Source organism: Manis javanica, chromosome 9 (assembly GCF_040802235.1).
Source record: "Manis javanica isolate MJ-LG chromosome 9, MJ_LKY, whole genome shotgun sequence".
NCBI lineage: Eukaryota > Metazoa > Chordata > Mammalia > Pholidota > Manidae > Manis > Manis javanica.
This window is the reverse complement of record NC_133164.1, coordinates 9497463-9519372: the sequence shown is the minus strand read 5'-3', so window position 1 is coordinate 9519372 and position 21910 is coordinate 9497463. Positions and strand designations below refer to the sequence as shown.

General features: G+C 42.8%; 1 protein-coding gene across 3 annotated transcripts in view; it reads right to left on the bottom strand.

Moving 5' to 3' along the window:
• Window positions 1-21910, bottom strand: part of TMTC4 (transmembrane O-mannosyltransferase targeting cadherins 4) — a 57941-nt gene that overhangs the window by 15786 nt on the left and 20245 nt on the right. For all 3 annotated transcript variants that reach the window (XM_037024889.2, XM_073212397.1, XM_037024890.2), the window contains exons 6-11: window positions 12232-12329; window positions 9289-9381; window positions 8895-9059; window positions 7859-8061; window positions 6410-6581; window positions 6192-6323 (exon numbers count right to left, since the gene is read on the bottom strand). In XM_037024889.2, the coding sequence (XP_036880784.2) occupies window positions 6192-6323; window positions 6410-6581; window positions 7859-8061; window positions 8895-9059; window positions 9289-9381; window positions 12232-12329 (863 nt within the window). The remainder of the gene's footprint in view (window positions 1-6191; window positions 6324-6409; window positions 6582-7858; window positions 8062-8894; window positions 9060-9288; window positions 9382-12231; window positions 12330-21910) is intronic.

The window sequence follows — 21910 nt, the reverse complement described above, 5'->3', positions numbered from 1 at the left end:
CAGCAGTCACACAGGATGGAGGGCCGCCCCTACACCCATATGAACTCCCTTAACGTACATCTTGATGACATATGCTAGGGGCCCCTTCTCAAATAAGGTCACACTCAGAGGTGCAAGGGGTTAGGATTTGAACACACCTTTTCCGGGGCACAATTCAACCCATAACAAAAACCAGGGGTACCTGGGTGGCAGAGGGTTATCATCATATTTGTTTATATCAAATAAATCACCCTGTGGGAAATGCGTGAGTGGGGCAGAAACAGATGTCAGGGTCCACGGAGAGCCTGCGGCTGCAGTCCCAGGGAGCAGAGACAGCAGGCTGAACGGGGGGTTAAGAGGCAGAGGAAACTGAGCAGCACTGTGGAAGCAAAACACAGATACTGCCGACGGACTGGTCACAGCGGGGAAGCACGTCATGAATGAATGCAAGGCTTCCGGCTTCCGGCACTGATGGCAGTGATGGCTTTCAGGGAGTCATGACAGGTGGCTAGGCTCATCTGGGGGGACAGAACCTGATTTGGAAGCTGCTGGGAGAGCCCAAGAGAAGAGACCACAGTGACCACCTGAGCTTGGGCACCAATGTGGCAGGCAGGGGGGCAGGGGCAGTGAAGCCGTGGGCAGTGTGATCACCCAGAGTGGGCTGATGGGAAGAGCTCCCACAAAACCTTTGCAGCCACTCATCAAATTACAAGCTGAGAAACTGCAGGGAGGCGGGGGTCCCTCCACAATGTGAATGCACAAAATGTCATTGAGTTTTTCACCTTAAGATGGTTCATTTTTCATTACTTAACAAGGATTGCTTCATTCTGAAAAACATGTGGCAAGTTTTGAAAATTTTTTAATTATAATAAAAGTGGCCATCTTAACATACGGCTCAGTATGGTTAAGTATGTTCACACCGCTGTGCAATCAACTTCTAGAACTCTTTCACCTTGCATATTCGAAACTGTCCCCGTTAAACAGTCACTCTGTATTCCCTCCCTCCCGCAGCCTCTGGCACCCACCATTCTTTCTGTTTCTATGAACCTAATTACTCTAGGTACCTCACAGAAGTGTAACCACATACAGTTATTTGTCTTTTTAAAAACGGGCTTATTTCACTTAGCATAATGTCCTCAAGGTTCATCCACATTGTAGCATGTGTCAGAATTTCCTTCCTTTTTAAGGATGACTCATATTCCATTGTGCAGATGCACCACATACAGTTCATTCAACCAAATTTCAACGGACACTTGGGTTGCTTCCACCTTTTGGCTGTTGCAAATAATGCCACTGCAACCATGTGTGTTCAAATGTCTCTTTGAGATCCTGCTTTCAATTCTTTTTGTATCTATCTGGAAGAGAAATTGCTGGATCATATGGGAATTCTATTTTTAATTTTTTGAAGAACGAAAATGGTAAATTTTATGTGATGAGAATTTTGCCTCCATTAAAAACGGAGAGAGAAAAATAAGGAGAGGACTTTTAATGACCGAAGAGGGTGGTAGAGTAGACTGGAATTAAGAGACCTCAGAGCTGCAGACCTACCACAAATTCTCAGGTCATCTTAGCTTAGGCCACTTGGAGGGCGCATGGCATCTTCTCAAGTGTACACGGGCTCAGAGTATAATATAATATAATATAAGACCCAAACTGAGACCAGGGGGGCAGAACTGAAGAGTCAGGAGGACTATTATCAGAAGCATTTACTGATGGTCAAAAGCACAACATAAAACCAAGAGCAATCTCCTGGGAGATGATGCTATACAAATTCACTCAACTAGCTGTGTTCAGCGTGGCTGCTAGTAATGTGCTGACGGTCTTGTGAGCCAGTGTAGGGGCTGGCACTGCCTGAGAACCATCTCCTCTCTCACGGCTGCCCTGCCATCACTCTCCCTCCTGAGGGGGGCTGCTATCACTGTTCCTTCTGAGTTGCTTTGGCATCGGTAAGCCTCTTACCTGAGGTTGGCATGCTGGATTTGAACCCAGGCTCCTAAGCTTGTATTTTCCTCATTTTTTCACACCTGTTTATCAGGGTACTGAATGAAGATGGGGCTGTTTGCTTGAGGCAATTTCTAGACGCACTTATTCAGACCACCTATTATTTTTCCTCAAGTAAAATAGTGTTTTTTGTTGTGTTATGGGTTGAATTGTGCCCATCAAGATTCATCTGCTGAAGTCCTAACCACCAGCACCTTGGAATGTGACTTGTATTTGGAGACAGGACTTTGGAAGAGGTTAATCAAGTTGAAATCAGACTGTTGGGGTGGCCCTCATCCAATCTGACAGGTGTCCTTACAAGGAGAGGAAATCTGGACACACAGAGGGCAGACCATGTGAGGACATGGCAGGAAGGTGGCCATCTGCAAGCCAGGGAAAAGAGGCCTCAAGAGAAAAACCAACCCTGCTGACAGCTGGATCTGGAACTTCCCGCCTCTACAACTGTGAGGAATAAATTTCTGTTGTTGAAACCCCCCGGCTTGGGGTATTTTGTTATGGTAGCTTTAGCACCAATACATGGTGAAATACAGTAACTGTTTAAAGGCATTCAAGTAGCATTACACTGGTACACTTTCAAAACCCCCTCTGAAAATACAATCATGTCCTGTCTTATCAATCTTACCCTACAATTAGAGCACATCTTCAAAATCACCTAGCATTTCTGGAAGGGTATGGAGCAGTGTGACATTCTTCAAGCAGAGATTTGTTTTTTAACTACCAATTTTAAAGCCTATACATTTACTTCTACCTAATCTGATGAAAGAAATCACAGGAGGAAAAATCGCAGGTGACTAGCAACATGTGCTACTGCACAGCTCACAGTGTAATTTAAACTTCCTGAACCAAATTACTGTCCATGCACAGGCCAGAGTGTCTTCAGGTTACAGCTTGCAGCTTGGAGGAGGCTAGTTAATGCTACGGCTGGAGCCCACGGTTTGAAAAGTGAGCTCTAAATGGTGTGATTTTGCGCCTCCCCAGCTCCAGCCTGGAAGTGTTCCTCCACGCCCGTCTGTAAAAGAACCAAATCTGGAGGACCTGCGAGTGACGTGCTTGTGGTCCCCAGAATACAAATTCAGTTTCTACTCAGACTTCATCATGACGCCCGCCCCCTCCACCCGACTCCTGCTGCTTTCCTTTGTCACAGGGAAATGTTTTCTCAATGAAAAGCTCAGACAAAGGGTTCAACTGCCCTCTGCAGTATAGATGGTGTTGTGTCAGACACCCAGAACGCCAGAGACAGAAGATGGTCGGGGGGCACTCCGGAGAGTCGGACTGCAGTCACTTCCATGGGACATTAGAAATCTGACACATTCCTGGAAGGAAGGCTGTCCGCATTAAAAGCTGGTAAACAGGTTTACCCTTATCCTAGGGACGTGAGTATTTGAATAGTAAACAGCTGCCTAGATAACCTACTGTAAAAAAATGAAACAGAATGAAAAACCCTCACAAACAGTTTACCTAAAATAGTGTTTAAAGAATGAGTGATTTTTTTTTTTGTTTCCATGAAATGTAAAAGGATTAAAAAATCCTGTTTATTCTTGACCTTTCTCTCTGGTTTTTGTGACGCATACTCAGAGGCTATGAACTAGCACAGAGGCCAGACAGAAAGGGCTGGTGCCACCCAATGGCAAGTAAATAAAAATCAAAATAAAAGCATCAACAATGGAAGGTACTTTTAACATTTGTGCTAATATCACTCTGTTTCAAATTTCCTGCTAACATTTGATATTAAATTTAAAATGCTTTAAACATAAAAAAAAATCCTATAACCCATCCTTGCTCATCCTTAAGGAAATACTTCACTGTGGTCTATGTTCTTTTTTATTGTGAAAACAATTTAGAATTGTAATCACAGAGTTGATACAAAGTGCCACATACTTTCAAGCCCTAAAAAGCAAAAATGGTTATAGTTTTTTTTCTAACTATAGTTTCTAACTATAATTAGAAAATTTGTGTCTCATCGAAAGTAAGTACCAGGGGATTTAGTTTCCATTTAGCTCAATTCAGTCATTCATATTGAGCACCTACCATATGCAAAGCACTGTGGGTAATTTAAATGGAGACTAGGCACCCCCCTACCTGGTACTGCCTCTGTGGATGTTGAAATCTTTTGAAAAGATGAGTCTCAGTTTGCAAATCTGGGCCTAATTGAGAGTCAGGTGTCAACTGCTTACTTAATATTCAGTGACTATGAAGTGGAAACCAGTACAGAAAATGTATCTTCTGCAACAGAGTTCCACAAAACCCGAGTCTTCCTAAATGAGATCTCTTCCCTGAAATCAACCTTGCTTTTTGGCAAAAAAAACCCACATTTTTTTTACACTGCAATTTATTGTGGAAAGTAAAAAAAAAAAATCTTGCTTGTACTGAATTAATGAACAGTGTCACTGAATTCAGTTCTCAGAAAGGACTATCACCACCAGGCCCGCTTTGAAGACTAGATTTTGTATGTACATCTCAAATTAAAACAGAAAAGCACACACACAGACGTATGATCTTGTGCATGCCCACACGTGCACTCACTGTTCTCTGGCCTCCGACATAGGAAATCACTGACTAGGGCAGATACATGGCCGTCGACAGCACACATGCCCCCTCCCCTGCCCTGGCCCCCCTAGCACCATACCACACCAGGTCTCTACCAGCCACCTAAATTACTGACCTAGATCATGTCAGTTCCATAGTTTTATACCTGTTTCTCCCACTTGGAAAAATGAAAAATAATATCCTCCCTCTAAAAACTTTAAAGGAAGGATAATGGAGATTAATTATAGAGCCTCTACAAGGAAATCTGAGGTCCTTGTGGGAAACAAATATATAAATAGAAAGGGTAATTACTGCTAATCAAATAGAAAAGTAAAAGTAGAGCAGATCTATTAACATCCATGAAATTAAATCACAGGCAAATTATTTTTAGTAGCATAAAATAAATGGATTGGCCAGCAAGTTAAATTTATGATAAAAGCTTGAAGTAATTTATTCTTGTATCTAAGTCTCTTAACTGTAAAACATGAGGAACGTTTTTTTAATGTAACAAAAAGGCAAACAAGGATTCAGCACCTTTTACACTACTCTTCAACACATGCTCACAATAATCCGTTGGCCATTCACTAGATTTATTCATATCATTTTGCCTGAAACCACCTCTCTTTTAAATGAAAATGTAGAAATGAGGCAGAACTCCAGAAAGCTCTCCGACCCTGTCCAGAGGATCATAATCAAGCATCTTAGGAAGCTCCGATTCTGATGAGCCAAGAGAAAATGTATCATCATTTAATAACCATAATATGGACCAGCAGAAAAGTCTTCTAACTAACCCCTAGGCCTCTCATTTTGAGCAAACAGCACTCCCTTTTTGTCATTTAGCGTGACAAAGCCCCCCAAAACTAACATTTGAGCACCTATTATGTTCTAGCTACCACGGTAGGGCATTTCAGATGCCATGTTTCATTAGGGCCTCCCAACAAACCCAGGACAATCATTATCCCCCTTAGAGATAAGGGCACTGAAAGTCCAAAACAGTTTAGTCTCACCCGAAGGGGCCCAGCCTGCTAAGTGAAGAGACTGGATTCACCAGCACGGAACGGAGGCAAATCCCTACCAGACAGCTTCTGCAGAATCGCTGCCAACTTTAAAGTCTATATATGTATTTCTACCTAAAGTGACAGAGAAATCACAGGTGATGGAAATGTGAACTAGTGCACACCACACAGCGTAGCTCAGACTTCCTGAAATAAACTAACTCAGACTTCCTGAAATAAACCCGTCAGTGCACGGGTATCACCTTCCAGTTAGGGACCACAGCAGGCTAGTTAACGCTGTGGGCAGAGCACGTGTTTTGAGAAGTGTGCTAGTCTAGATGGTTCCACCAGGCACCTCTGCAGAACCCAGGCTGGATGTGTGGTGTTGCCTCCCCGCCACCCCTTCAAAGGGTGATTGGGCCAACTGGGTGACAAGTAAAATCTCGTTTAAGTAACCTGCTGCTGCACTGACGTTATCTGGATTGGATGATTGCTTCTGAATTATTTTGTCTAAGTGGAATTTCAATAAATTTCAGCAAAATCATGAATGAAAAAACAGAAACACCCAAGTATTCGGTCATGGTCCTATGCTAGAGTTGGTATGATGGTAAACCATTTTCTTACTCAGCTGTGGAACTCAGAACGTATCCTAGTAATGTCTTTGTAAGGCCAAGTTGGCAGCCAACGTACCTTGGCGTTGAGAGGACACACAGGCAGGGCACTTCTAAAAAGCTGTTCTTCGTTCCGCCACTCACCACTGCGAATCATGCATCTCAGCATGTTTACAAATAAAATTCCCAGTACGACAGCAGCGATTAGTTTCTTAGGAATAGAGAGATACGGTAAATGTCTTTAGCAAAATGCATCCAATCATCTTGGTCATCAGTGGCACCACGCTTGGCCAATACCTTTTTCTTCGTATGTTTACTGAGCACTCCGAATCCAAAAGTCAGCAGCATGCAGTACCCAGCACTGGGGAGGTAGAGGACTCTCTCTGCAACCACAAAGCCCACTCGGAAGAACAAGTTACTTGCAGGAAGAAATGGGATAATGAGAAATCCCAGGCCTAGCGTAAGGATCCTGGAAAATGAGAAGCACTTGAAATGGCTTTTCTCAGACTGCTCAAGAAAAACGTTCTACTCAACATTAGATTAGTGATAAAGGCCTTTTTTTCTTGTTATCAACTGAGAAAAGGTATCAGCGGCAGCGGAGAAATGTCTTCAGTAGAGAGGGTGTAGCCCAGCAGTATTAGGTAAGGCATAAAACCCCTCCTAAGGCACTCTGCAGCAGGCCTCGGGATAAAACATACGAGTCTCCATTCATATAAGTGAGGTTAAAATTGTGAGGTCTTATTAATTCACCTATTCCTCACTCTACCTCAAACCATGTGGGCATTGAATACATCCGTGGACATCATGGGGAAAAGAAAAGTCTCCCCTCTAAACTTAACAGGAATAATAATAGGTAACTGGTTTAAACTTTATGAAATCAGGAACCATCTAGTATCATTTCTGGGTGCCACCTCACCACACATTTAGTCAGGCAAGAAGAAAGCTGAGCAATGAAACACTTCAGGAACTAGTCAGCATTTCCAACATCCTGTATGACACACATGGTGGATCAAGAAGCTGGACCAGATCTGGTGGCCCCTTCCTGGACCCTGCACTACAGTATTACAAAAAAAGTGTATCTTATTGCACATGTATAAGTGAACTGGGGCCAAACTTTGTTGCCCTTTAGGATTATGAACCGTTTAAGACCCAGATAAACTTAAAACTTTATTTACTTTGAGAAATTACTGATCTAATTCCATAAACACCTATGCTTTAAGAATCATCTTAAATAATTTTCTTTCTCATGAAACACATTTGTTTTTCCCCCAATTATTTTCTCAGCAACCTTTTTTTTCTTTTTGGCAATAAAGAACCGTCTCTTTGGGGCAGCAGTTTATTTTGTACCAAATGACAACAGAAGGAATCATTATAGCATCTGCCAGAGGTTTCTGAAGGAGAAGTGTGAAATAATGGACACAATACCCATCAATTACCCTCTCTGTTCTACCATAAATTACTCTTGACCACCTACAGTGAAAAGGATCTCACAATGCAACTTCTTGGGGAAAGGAGGAGGGGGAGACACAGCAGTCACCCACACCCCCTCCTCCAAGCTCACGCTCCACAGGCTGAAGCCAGTGATGGAGTCCAAGTGGAAGGAAGTCATTGTAGCTGTACACGTGTACTGGAAAGAAATGTCCTTAGACGTCATTCCACAAAATCATTAAAGTGATCAGTGCTGGATTTAGTAAAATGCTCTGACTCAGCCCAGTGTGGAAGTGAAAACTCAGCACTGCCCCTTACCTTCTCCTGTGGCTGTCTTCAGAGCACAGGGCTTGGCATATCAGGCCAATTAGGCAGAACCAGAGTGCTGCTAGCGCCATTACCCTCCAGTCGCCGGCTGACTTAATGAGGGGGATGCAGCCCATTGACCAATCAAAGCACAGCCACCAGGGGCAGAGCAGCAGCCAGGCATTCAACGAATAGTAGTAATTATAGTTTATGGCCTGTCGGTCAAAAGGAAAACAAACATTTATTTGATACTGAAGTTGAAAAATATGTATATATACATCCTAACTCCACTTTGGAAGCATCCGAATGCTTCTGTTCAAGGACCGCAGTTGTACAAAATAAAATGCTGCCATTGGACATGGGGCTGCTGTTTGCAATTTATTAAATGCATTCAGATTTTGATAGAGAAAAATATGGCAAAACCTCCAGACTCTGCTACATGTTTGTTATATTTCTGGTTAAACTATGTCCCATCCCATTTACTCAGTAATGCCCAAAGCGGGACCCAGGAAATCAGAAGCACAGGGGTCACCTATTTGCCTGACAACATAAGAACAGGATTCTATGGCTGTTTTCCTGATTTCTAGCTGTATGAAACACACAGGTAAGAATTTGTGGCTTGACACCCTTGCCTTCAGAAAAAACAAACATTTACAATGAAGAGTCTTGATACCATTAGACTTTTAAAAATACCACCAATACAGTTATGTTTTGTCTTAACCCCACCATGTCAATTTCCTTTACAGCAAAAATGATAGGGCTAGGGACACTTTAACAAGGCTGGCAGGAAATCTGATGTCAGAAGGAGCCACTTCTCTTCACTTTGGATTCAAATGGAAACACAAGGGGTTTATACCCTCTCAATGGCCTAATGAAAACCCTGCGTCATCCTAGAATATCCTAAATGACAGCAAACAAAAGTGGAGGTGTTCCATTTACTGAGCATCTTGTGGGCATGTTGGGGAGTGAAAAAAGGAGGAGGAATGAGAGATCTGGGAATGTGGTGGGCAAAGAAGATGATACAATGGAGGGCAGGTTCTGAACTCACCCTGACCAACATGCTGTCGGCAAAGGAGGCGGGGTTGTCCACCTCGGTGAATGCCGGCGGGCCAGTGCCCATGATTCTCCAGCGCACGTAGAGCACCCCTGCACCCCCCAAGGCCAGGAGGGTCATTCTGAAGAGGAAGCCCCCATTCCTGAGCACGCCAATGTTCTGAAAGGACACCGTAAAGCCTCTGATGTCACAGATCTTCAAACACAAGCACAGCCAAGACAGATACAAACGAGCAGCCACTCTGCCTGAACTACACTGATGCAGTGCTTTAAAGGGCTGGCTGTTTTAGAATTCAAAATCGCAAGAAATACTTTGAAAAATGGCATTTTAAATCAGCTGGCACTTGACAATTTCCAAGTCTGGGCTGGAGACAAAAGGACAGACTCACCTCTAATGACTTGTCCTTGTGTAGTACCTTCTGGACAAGATCCAGGACATTCAATTTGCCTGTCACCAAGACGTCAAAGACTGCGTTCAAGCCCTATGGAAGCAAAGCGATGTCAATGGCAGGGAGCCTAACTCTGGTTAGGTAGCAATTACACTTCACCATTTCATTACTGAATCTGGACAAGGAATGCAGTGGGTAAGATAATCACGGAGGATCTCTTCAGCTCTAAAACAAACACCCCCCTGTCGTTCCTACAAAATTAGGTCATGGAAATATATCAGATTTATTACCTAGTCATAGGTAATAAATTGGTCATTATTATTTCATAATAAAATAGTGTTTATTTATTATGTTAGTCATTATTTCATAGTCTACATATAAGAGGACTATGCGATTTGGGATAGCTAGAAATTTGTGTTCCCAGAAGTTCTGCAGAGGTCCCTCTTCCCTTTTATTTCTTTACTATAAAATAGTCCCTTAGTTGACGTGAAAAGAGTGGTTACCTGTGCAGCAATTATGCCTAAGAAAACAAAGGCAGCTATCCATGTAAAAAGCCCAGCCATGTGAGTAATCAGTCACCCCTCCAGGACCCCGGGTGCTGACTGATTTCAGCAAGTATAGCAGCAGAAGGAGCCAGAGCACATGTAATGATTGCTGGTGGCGCTCTGGCAGGTTCAGACGCCTAGCTGTCCACTGCTTTTCTGTTCTTGCTGGGCACACAGCCAGACTGCATTTCCCAGCCAACCCTGCAGTTAAGGCCGAGTTCCAGCCTCCGGCACATGGGTAGAGCAATAATGCACCATTTTGGAGGTCTGGCTGTGAACCCAGGCACGGCCCACCACTCAGCGTCCTCCCCAGCTGGCTGTGATGGAGACGATGGAGGTGATCAGAGTGACTGCGGAAGCCACACACTGAAGATGGCAGAGCTCCCACCAGCCTGGGTCCACTGCGTGGAGGACGGCCACTTCTGCCAGTGTGAAGCCCTGCTCACCACTGCCAGGTGAACAATAAATAAGTCACTGGGTTCTGGGGAGTGTGATACTGCAGCTCTGCCTATGCTAATGCCTCTGGCAGAACCGGGATAGCATCTTTCCAGCAGGTGAGGGCTGCTTTTGCAGCTATTTTATTTAGCCTCAGTTACAGGCTGAGGGCTGGATGAGCCTGGATCCTATTCTCCACCCCTGACAGACTTTCTTTAGACAGACAAGGTCACCTGGCAGAGCTCCCTGCCCGCTCCGGGTAAAGCGTTTGGAATACATGTGGTGTATATGGTTAAAGCTGTCCCTAAATGACTTGGGTCTTCTTAAAATGGGGCTTTGTGGTGAAGAAGATAATAAGTCATTAAAAGCCAGTGGTTTTCATGGTTTTCATAGCAAGGATGACATCTCTATTTAACCCTCTCCCATAAATGCCGGGGGCCATTAATTATCCAATACACAGGCCAGTGCTGGGCTAATCATTTCCAAGTCCTGATGTTGTTCACCCACGTGATACGTGATTGCAGTGGGTCACAGCCCATTTCTGCCTGGGTGTGAAATTTTCTAAGGGCAGACACTCCCTTTGCACGAAGTGCTGTCTCCTTCTTCTGTCTGGGACCTACAGGACAGTCACCAAGGTGTCATGCTCTCACGAGGACTGAGCCAAACACAGGTGTGGCGCTCCCTCTCCTTCCCATTTAAATGCATCATCAGAATGTCCACATTGTAATCAAATTTTTGAAAACAGCTAAATTTTACCATATCTTTATATACATAAATTCAAACTATTCTTTGGTGTTTCTAAAATGTTAATGGAGGTCACCTTGGGACCTCATTGAATTTTGACTCAGCAGGCCTGGGTTGAGGTTTGAGGTCCTAAATTTCTAATATGCTCTCAGATGGTTTCAAGGCCACTGGTCCTTAAATCACACTTTGAGAAGCAAGGGTTTAGATCACTGACTCTCAATAGGATGATTTTGCCCCCTGGGAGATACTTGACAATGTCTAGAGACATTTTAGGTTGTCACAACTGAGGGGGTCCTACTGGCACTTAGTGGGTAGAGGTGATGTATGCTGCTAAACACCCTATAAGGCACAGGACAGTCCCCATAAGAAAGAAGGATGCAGCCTAAAATGTCAGTAACACCAAGGCTGAGAACACTGATTTAGCTTTAAAAAGGTTAACTCAAGAAATTCAAGTATCTTTGCACAGTAGTTCTTTTTATACCATTTTCTAGCTAGTTAACCTTAATCTTACAGATCAAACCCAATAAAAACTCGGATCTTTGCCTTACATCAAACCTCAAAGAGCTCTGACTGCTCATTCTTTCTCAAGCTGTTCCTATATGGGCTATTCAAATCCCATCTGTTTGTTATCCATTTCTCTACCTCTGTTTCCCTAATTCCTAAGTTTCCCTCTAATAATGTAAGATGTAAAATTGGCTAGAATGGAGAAAAAGGAAAGCGGATTTCAAAGTCTCTCCATTCCTGGGGCTTCAGCTCAGACCAGACCTAGGAGGTGTACGCCTGCACTCTCCAGAAGCCCCCTTCTCTCCTCTTAGACATTTCCAGGCGAAGCCAAGTGTAACATAACACACACTCAACCAGCAGCACTGATGGGGTCAGTCCACTGTTGCATTTAGGACTGTAGAAATATGAGAGTTCCCAGATAATGTAAACCATTCTTTTCTCTTTTTCTGTAGCATTCTCCAAGAAAGCAACCACTGATCTTTAAGAACTTTCCACTCACCATTTCCCATCAGTTGCTAATAGTAATCAACTGAGACAGTCAATTTCCATCTGAAACACCAGGATGCACTGAGAGTGGGAGAAAGGTATACGACAGTAGGCTGCCAATGGGGTACAGAAGTAGAGAAGGCGACAGGCAGGGCCAGCCAAGGTGCCCCTATTGCAGGGAAAGGAAGGTGTGTGTAAAGAGCAGGCTTGCCCGTGGCTTGGGTCTTACCAGCACAGTGATCCCTTGCTCTTTGCACAGCATGGCCACCGCTCCCAGGAGGATGCTCAGCAGCACCCAGACTGTAGAATGTGTCCCCTCTTTGTTACCTGTCAATTAAGAGAAATGACAGATATAAAAGTCACGTAATACCACTCAGTCTTGTTAGCACTGGGAACTAAACTCTAAGTATGTCCCTCAAATGGCCACAATTTAAAAATGGAGTTTGGTCAGCTGTCAGCATTTCCCTCTGGGTGAGGGTGTTAGCCCTGCATTTCTGGATGGACAGCACCCTCTACATGTTACACACGTCTCATATCAAGGAGAACCCTGGCCACAAAGACATCTCATCAGAGTCCCCACAGGGCAGGTTCCTTCTTCCCAACCTGCCAGTCACCCAATGGGCGCTCTAACAAGTTGTGCTGAGAGCTCCCTCTGCAAGGGTAAGTCCTGTGCCTGGCTGCAGGGTGACCCCAGCAGTTACAGCTGCTGCCACAACAGGGGGATGGGAATGCCAGGCTGCTTTAAGGATCTATCTCCAAGCGTCTGGGACAGGAGCCCAGGCTCTCAGAACATCCAGTGGCTTAAGCTGTCTGCTCAGCAAACAGAACAATAGCTCTGAGGGGTGCAGGACTCAGACCGAGGGCTAGCAGCCTCCAGTCATGAGGCAGGTAAAGGCACAGGCCAGGTGGGGTTTTCAACCTGCACGGAGACTCAAGCATCAACAGGAAGCCAAAACGTCACTAGGAATGCGAGCTTGGGCTGAGCACGAGCAGTCACTCATGGTCCCCAGGCCGCCTCTGAGGACAGAGGGTCTGGCCACTTCCTGTCAGGTGAATGTCATCTGCAATCTGAGGGTCCGAGCTGAACTGCTTAGGAGGAGGGGGAAGGCCACCTGTGGTGCTCCTCTCTCTGCTTCTTTTGTGAGAACCTCACATCTTCTTCTGCATAGATGGTCAGGAGACATTTTCAAAAGACAGAGGTTTGAAGTAGAGCAAAGAGCCGGCTTGAAGGACCAAACCGCTAGCTTGCCTGGGGTCCCTATGAACCTTGGTTCTATTCCACCTAAAACCAAAACTCTTGGTCTAAATTCCAGCTCTGCCATTCACTCCATGACTTTGAGCAAATTCCTTATTCTCAGTCTCAATAACCTCCTCTATGAAATGGCGAGATGGAAAAATTATATGGAAATATACATTAAAAATTACAGAAATATGCTTGTAAATGCAAACCATATCTCTGGAAGACACACAAGAGACCAACTATAGTCTGAACAGTTCTAAGAAGAAAAATCTGGGTTGGGAGGGAGGAAGTCTTACTTTTCATTGTACAGTCTTTCATATAGCATTTATATTTTCTCAACTATGTGTATGTAATTAGAAATCATATTAAAAACTACAGGTAAAAAATACCCTACTCTGTATAGAGGCCGGGTTCTACAACAGAACGCATCCCATAAATGGTTGTTGCACAGGAGCCAGGAAAACGGCCCCAGGTTTGAGGGAGATGGATTTCCGATGGGGTTTGATGCCGTCGTCAAGGGATGGCTGGTTGCCATCTTGTCTCAAAAGCGTGCCAAGTTCATTATGCAGTGGAAAGAAAACACCTTGGTTCTCATTAAACTGCTTGATCAGGAAACCAACAATTAAAGCCTTGGGGAGAGACGAATTACAGCCAACATTAAAGTGCATTTGGGGTGTGTGTGAGGGATACAGATCCTGAATGAAGTGATACAAAAAAAGGCCTGTGACTCCTTAAGAACCAGTCAGCAAAGCCCCAGGATGGGAGCCCAGAAAGCGCCCAGCTCTGGTCCAGGGACAGCCGGGAGGTCTGGGGCAGGAGGTGCTCCCAACCTTGAACTTCTTACATGTAGGTGGAGAATCTTCTCAAGATGACAAGGGTCTGCAACCAGCTGAGTCCCCTGGGCTTCCTCCAGCCTGAGAGTGGGACTAACCCCCATGTGCCCAGCCTGGCATTACCAGGCCGCCCGAGGGACCAGCTGGCTGGCTGGGAAAATGTCCTCATTCACAAACAGGAGCAGAAGAGATCTGGATGTCAAGCAGAAACTGGCCAACATTTTCTGACCTTTTTGGCTTTTTCTCGGAATCTCTGTGTATCAAAAAATCCAGCCTTAACATACAAGGAGGCAGCATTGATACAGTACAAAGAAGTTTTATTTGGCTATATAGCGAGGCACTTTAAGGCTTTTCGTGAGGCCAACTGATAACAGGAAAGCACCATCAGTTTGGATTCTGTTGTCTCATAAAACACAACCCACACTCTTGTTTTAAGCCTTTCAAATCCCTTCTGTTGCCTACAAGATAAAGGGGACCCTTCTGAGAAGGCCTTGCTGATCTGGGGACATGGCACGTCTCCAGCTCCTCAGGGTCTATGTTCCAGGCACACCTGCCAACCTGTGCTCTCTCTGCGGATTATGTTCTGAGGCTAGAATGCTCCTGGCAAAACCCCACCCATTTCATAAAGCTGTCAGTGTAACTTGCTGTGGAATTCCACCCCTGCCCCCCAGGAGCCTCCTTTCTCCATCCACTTGTTTTATTCCACATCAGAATAGCAAATGGTCCTACTGTGTGCCTGATACCCCTGTGAGCAGGGTCTGTCTCGTGCGCCTCAGTGGCCCTAACTGACGGCCTACATGAAGTTAGCTGTAGCACCATAAACTGCCCTTATCACAATCTCCCACAACATGTGTCATATAGCCTATTACAAATACTTGATTTTCTGTGTTTTTTCCCTAGACAGGGGATTTCAAGCCTGGGCACTACTATTTGGGTCAATTCTCTGTTGCAGGGGCTGCCACGTGTGTCTTAGGATACTGGGTGGTATTCCCTAGCTTCTACCCATTAGATGCCAGTAGCACTCCTGACCCTCAGTTGTGACAATCATAAATGTCACAACTTTGCCAAATGTTCCTGAGCTTGGGGTGAGAGGTCACTCACAGTTGAGATCATTGCCCCAAACTAGTGGTGCTCCCAATGTGGTCCGTGGGCCTGCCCTTGGATCCTGTTAGGAACACATACTTTCAGGCCCACCCAGACCCTCAGAATAGGAAACTTAAAGCATGGACCCTAGAAAGTAGCCTTTTAGTCAGGCTTCTGTTACATTGACAGCTTTATGAGATGGGTAGTTATGATGCTCAAGAAGCATTGCCCTATAGATAGGATGCTTGCTCACTGCTGCATCCTGGGCACCATGTCTGACTCCTAGGAGCAGCTCGAGTTCTTACTGATGGAATCCATAGCACCTGACTGACTCTAGGAAGGCAATGTGTGGTCAGTGAATGAAGTCACTGTCCACTATCTACCAAAAGGGGCAATAAGCCAACAACTCATAGATCTGCCCACAGCAATAGCTGGAGTGCTTCCTGAGGTGGTCCATACACTCTCTTGCACAAGGAATCCTGTCTAAGACGCTTCCAGCAGGGGCCACATGGCCTTGACTTCAGTAACTTCAGTGATGGGTATTAACTTTCCATGACAGCCCATTTTGTTTTAAATTTCAGGTTCTCAGAATATTCGTTCTTAGCCTGAGCCCACGCCAGCCTCCCTCGCCTGCAGGTCTTGGCTCTGCCCGACAGCAGCGTCTCTCCAATTGCTCGAGCAGCACAGAGTCTGGAAGCCAAGTTCTCTTTATTGAAAAATCTCACTAGAGGCTAAAGGGAGCTCCCCCACAACCAAGGCCTGGGTTTGGTTTCTCTAAGCTCTCCCACTCCCACAATTTGTGTTCATACTTCCCAATGTAATGCTCCCTTTTGCAACATTTACAGCAGGTCCCTTTATCATTTTACATTTCTTCCTAGAAAAACTGAATTCACTGGCATTTTACTTGACTGTAACATGGATTAATCCCAATCCCCCCATGGATCAGCGGCTTTGGGTAGGAAAAAAACCCTGCCAGTTCCTCAGTTAAAACACCTGAAGGACTGCTCTTGAAAGGAGTCTGCTTACACAAAGCTGAATTACTCCTGGGCTGTGAAAGTGATGGGCCCATGTTCCATTTATCTAGAATTTAAAATGGTTTTCTCCTTAGATGGCTGAATCAGAGACTTCACTGAATACAAAAAGGTAACTTCCATAGGAAACACAGCCTTCAGATTTGTTGACAGCCTTCTCCCTAGTCTCACCCCATAATATGACACTGCTCAGATCCCGAATTTCTGGAAGGAGACCAGACTCCCTACCTCTCAAATCCTCTATGATGAGTCTTCTGGCAGGGTCCTACTCTTTAATTTTCTCTTACACTTCTGGTTTTGTTCAAACATGTCCAGTATGGAACAAGTGGGACTACATCAAACTAAAAAGCCTCTGTACAGCAAAGGACACCATGAACAGAACAAAAAGGCAACCTACAGCATGGGGGAATATATTTGTAAATGATTTATTCTATAAGGGATTAACGTCCAAAATATATAAAGAACTCATACAACTCAACACCAAAAAAACAAATAATCCGATTAAAAAATGGGCGAAGGACCTGAACATTTTTCCAAAGAAGAAATACAGATGGTCAACAGGCACACAAAAAGATGCTCCATATAGCTAATCATCAGGGAAACGCAAATCAAAACCTCAATGAAATATCATGTCATACCAGTTAGAATGGCCACCATCCAAAAGACAAGAAATAACAAGTGTTGGACAGGATGTGGATAAAAGGGAACCTCCTACACTGCTGGTGGGAATGTAAATTGGTGCAGCCACCAACACTGGGGAAAACAGTGTGGAGGTTCCTCAAAAAACTAAAAATAGAAATACCATATGACCCAGTAATTCCACTTCTAGGAATATACCTGAAGAAAAGAAAATCCCTGACCTGAAAAGATATATGCACCCCAATGTTTACTGCCGTATTACTTACAATAGCCAAGTTATGGAAGCAACAAAAGTGCCCATCAATAGATGAATAGATAAAGAAGATGTGGTACATATACACAATGGAATACTATTCAGCCATAAAAAGAAAGGAATCCTGCCATTTGAGACAACATGGATGGACCTAGAGGGTATTATGCTAAATGAAATAACTCGGGTGGGGAAAGACAAGTACCATATGATTTCACTCATTTGTGGAATCTAAAAACAAAAAAACCAAAATGAACAAAATAGCAGTAGACTCATAGATATTGAGAAGGGACTGGAGGTTACCAGGGGGAGGGTTTGGGGTTGATGGATGGGAAGGGTGAGGGGGATAAAAGGGCACAAAAATTCTCAATTCTAATATAAGCTGGTCACAGGGTAGTACAGCATGGAGAATATAGCCAATGATTCTGTAACACCTTTGTATGTTGACAGATAGTAACTGCACTAGTTGGGGTGAAGATTTAATAATATGGGTAACTGCTGATCCACTGTGTTTTATACTTGAAACCAGTGTAAGATTGTATATCAATAATTAAAAAAAAATATGTCCAGTATGAAAACATAAAGATGGAGACAATGTTTCTTTACTGAATAAGCTTCTTCACTTTCAGTAATTATTATATATCAGTGTCACGTCTCAACAGTGGTAATTTCTCGTCAAAGGCACAATTTCAGTGATCAGTTATAAACCTAGTGATGGCTTCATCTTCAGAAAACCAAATTCTAGACCGCCACTGTCCAGAAGAGCAGGGATTATAGCTTATGAGCACCAGAAATGTATCTAGCCCCTACGGAGATGTATAGTTCCAAAGTATAAAATACACTCCTGATTTTGAAGACTTGGTATGAAAAAAGAATGTAAAATATTTCATAACTCTTATATTGATTAATACTGAAATTATAATATTTTTAACACATCAGGCTAAAATGTTAAAAACTATTAATATTCACCTAACTTGTTTCTTTTTATAATGTGGCTCCTAGAAATTTTTAAGCGACATGTATGGCTTATGTTGTATTTAGCACAACACTGTCCACACCATGTGCTCAGAGACCCAGCTCACGGGTGAAATGGTTTGCACATGGCTAGGTTTGTACTCCAAGTCTGCCTTTGACAACTCGGAAAACATGAAATGAGTTTTCCTATTTAAGTCCAACTCCTTCTTCCTCAACCCCTATGAGAGTAGCTACTTGATATTTTATCAGGAGTCATAAAGCTAAGCATGCACACACACTACCAAATTTAATTAATTATTTTATAACTATTTCATATAAATCAAATTTGTAAAGTGGTCCCCTTTAGAATGCGTGGCATGCACGCACGTGATAAACCAAGGCCAACCTACATCGCATTGACAAAGAGCTCCTGGTACTGGGTTTGAGGAAGACAGGCCTGATAAGAACTAAATAATCAATGGGGACACTGGCCCTGAGTTTGGGGACAGCTCAGCCTAGAAGGCTTTTGCTCTAGCATAAGACGACCTGCTCTTGCATAGTTTTATCCATTAATTTCCCCAATTAAGATTTTCTTTGAGTCTTGATTTGTCTAGGTGACTAATGCTAAAAATTGCCAATATACCACATAAATTAGATGAATTTAGACTTTGTGTTTTATACGTTCTTATTTAGTAACTAATACAAGCTATTTTTTTTTTGTAAGTTTTAGCATTTTTAAGACAACTGAAACAGATAATGATAGACCACCTTGGATATAGTTGGCATTCAACAAGTATTTGTTGAATCAATTGTTTCATTTATCTCCATACTTATCAGAAGTCTTATTATATTAATATATTTCTTATGCAATTACAAAATATAATTTAATAACAAAAAGTTGATAATTAATACAGCCAAAAGACATGCCTTTTCATTTGACTTTAGTCTCTGAATCTCCTCACAGAGGAAAAAATCCCCTTCATGTAAGAGGCTGTCTTTTGAGAAAATAAAATATTTTTAAAAATTACATAAGAAATATTATAAGCATATAACAAAAATTGATTAACTTTAAATTTAGAAGTAACTGTTAAAAACAGTAAAAATAAACTCTGAGAGGCAGATGTCACTTTCAGCGCAGTTGTATTTCTGAATATTTTTATTGAAAAAAAATCTTTCCCAAATACAGAATTCTAACTGCGGCACAGCAGTAAGCATCTCAGGATGTCACCTTTTCCCGAGTTCTCTGGCTCATCTACATCCAGTCTGCTAAATTTTAAGCACCAGTGACCCAGAAGAAGAAGAAGAAGAAAAAGAAATATTCTTACACCGTGCAACATTTCTCATCACTTAAGGCACCTTGCAGTAGGAAAATTATGCAGCATTAGCAAACATCAAGTTTATCACCCAGAACTTAATAAAATGGCCTAGAAAACATCTTCTTTGTTTCAGTATATATCTCCATTATCTAAGATAACTCAATCACTTAGGTAAATGGAGGCAAAGTCTAATGGAGTGGAGGGAACAGAGGGGGAAACACCCCCCAAATGCGCCAACAGAAAGACACTCGTCAGCGCTCACACCCACACGTGCCAACAGATGTAAGCGATTTAATGAAGCGTGTGCTTCGGATTTGGCACCACTTTCCAGGGGGAAGATCTTCTTTCAGAAAAAGCATCACATTGTATGAGCTATCCCTTCACCACGCGATGCCTGGCATCTCCACGCCTTGAAGCTGGCATGTCCTGTTGTGTGTGGGAACCATGCCACCCGGACAGGTGGCCCGGACTCCCTTTGCCAGAACAACACAATGAGCATCAGATTCATGTTCCAAAAGTTGGAGCCAGCCACGCAGTGCTTCTTCCCCCCGCAGAATGAAAGAAGTCAGGCATTGCCATTCTCAAATACGGGGCCATTTGGGGAAAACTGAACAATGTAGAAACCAAAGAAACATTAAGGCAGAGAAAAAAGAATACACATCAATACCACTGTCAGAATTAGCAACACACACACAATCTGAAGACAACTCATACACTATGTGAGTTACACAATCGCCCTATTATTTTTAGGTTGCATGATCCTAAGCCAAAGAAAAACAGACATCTTAAATCAGAATGAAAATATGAGGGAATGATATCCTGAGAATAAAAGAGATCCTATTTAGCTGCTAGAACCACGGTAAAAAGAGGAATACGGCCAGGTAGACGACTTAACGGACATGTGGGATCTTGTTTATAACTGTTCAGAATTTAAAATGGTTATTCTAGGTATGTAGCAAATTCATTCTCCTGTTGAAAGGATTCTCTCCCCCCCATTACAAATGAGACTAAATTTCCCTATGAGTGCTAACTCCCATGAAACAAGTATTTTAAGGTATTCATTTAGAGAAGAAATTGTTAGGCTATTTTACCAAGTTTATCGTGCAGGTAGATGATCTGTTTCCAATCTAAAATACTGGGCTTTAAGAGAGATATAAATATTGACATGAAGTTTCATCATAAGAATAACACTTTTTATTCTGGGCATTAGAAATAATACCCAGTGCACCACTGACTTCATCTGACTTAGAGTTTTTGTTTAAGAAAAACTATGCTTCCTTTACAAGGACATTTTCCTTTTGAAAAAAGGATTCTGTTGCAAAAGATCTTGCTTGCAGATATTCTGTCTAAGCACAAAAAACAAAATCAACCAACTAACCAAACAAACAAACTAAAAACCAAGTGGGGAGAAATGTTACATGAACAGGTTTTTAAAAATGTTCTCAAAATGCCAGGATTCCAGAGGTTAGCAAAGAATTGCTTGTTAAGAAACTCAGGTGGTTAAAATTGTGCAGAGCGTCACAGATCACATCTCTAATGAAAGCGAATAAGGTTTTCAAAAAGAAATGCCTCATCTGCAAGAGCTCTGCACCAGTTAAATCGTGAATTCAGAGTACGCAATGCTTTGTTTCCTTATAAAAATGTTAAATCTGCTCCTCTGTAAAACCTTCTGTTGAACTTGAAGTTTCTATATAACTAATGCTAGACCTTTCTTTGAATTTATGTTCAGATCCAAAAAAGAACAAAGAGCAGGTCACTTTAAACATGAAATTTATCCAGTACATAGCATTACTGTTTGTATCCAATAAATACTGGACGGAACTTCTACCATAAAAGAACTCTGATTCTTGGTTGAACAGTTACAAACACGTGGATAACATGAGTGACTGGAGCAAAGAATCATCATCACCATGACAATAAACACACGTGTTTACTGCTTGACTTTTTGTATAGTCCACACCAACTAGATAGGGAAAAATTAAAAATGTGTGACTATTTCTTAAAATATCTCAAAATCCAAAGGAAAATATATATACCTGAGTGTCCATTAGTATCAAGGGCTCTGCTCTTTTGGACTGAAGGAAATTAAATAGAGAAATCAGCAGTATAAAATGGAACTACCCACTTCTGAGTTTTTATCTCAAGGAAACAAAATCATCATCTTGAAAGACTACTACATCCCCATGTTCACTGCAGCATTATTTACAAGAGCCAAGACATAGAAACAACCTATGAATCCATCAACAGGTGAATGGATACAGAAATGTGCTTCATAAATGCGTGTGCGCACGCACACACACACACACACACACACACACAGATATTATTTAGGCATAAAATAGAAGGAAATCTTGCCATCTGCAACAAATGGATGGACCTTTTGATAAGTGAAATAAATCAGAGAAAGACAAATCCTGTATGATCTCACTTAAATTTGGAATCTAAAAAACCAAACTCATAGATGGAACAGGTTGGTGGCTGCTAGAAGCAGACGATGCAGGGTGGGCAAAATGGATGAAGATGGTCAAAAGGTAAAAATTTCCAGTTATAAGTCCAGGGAAT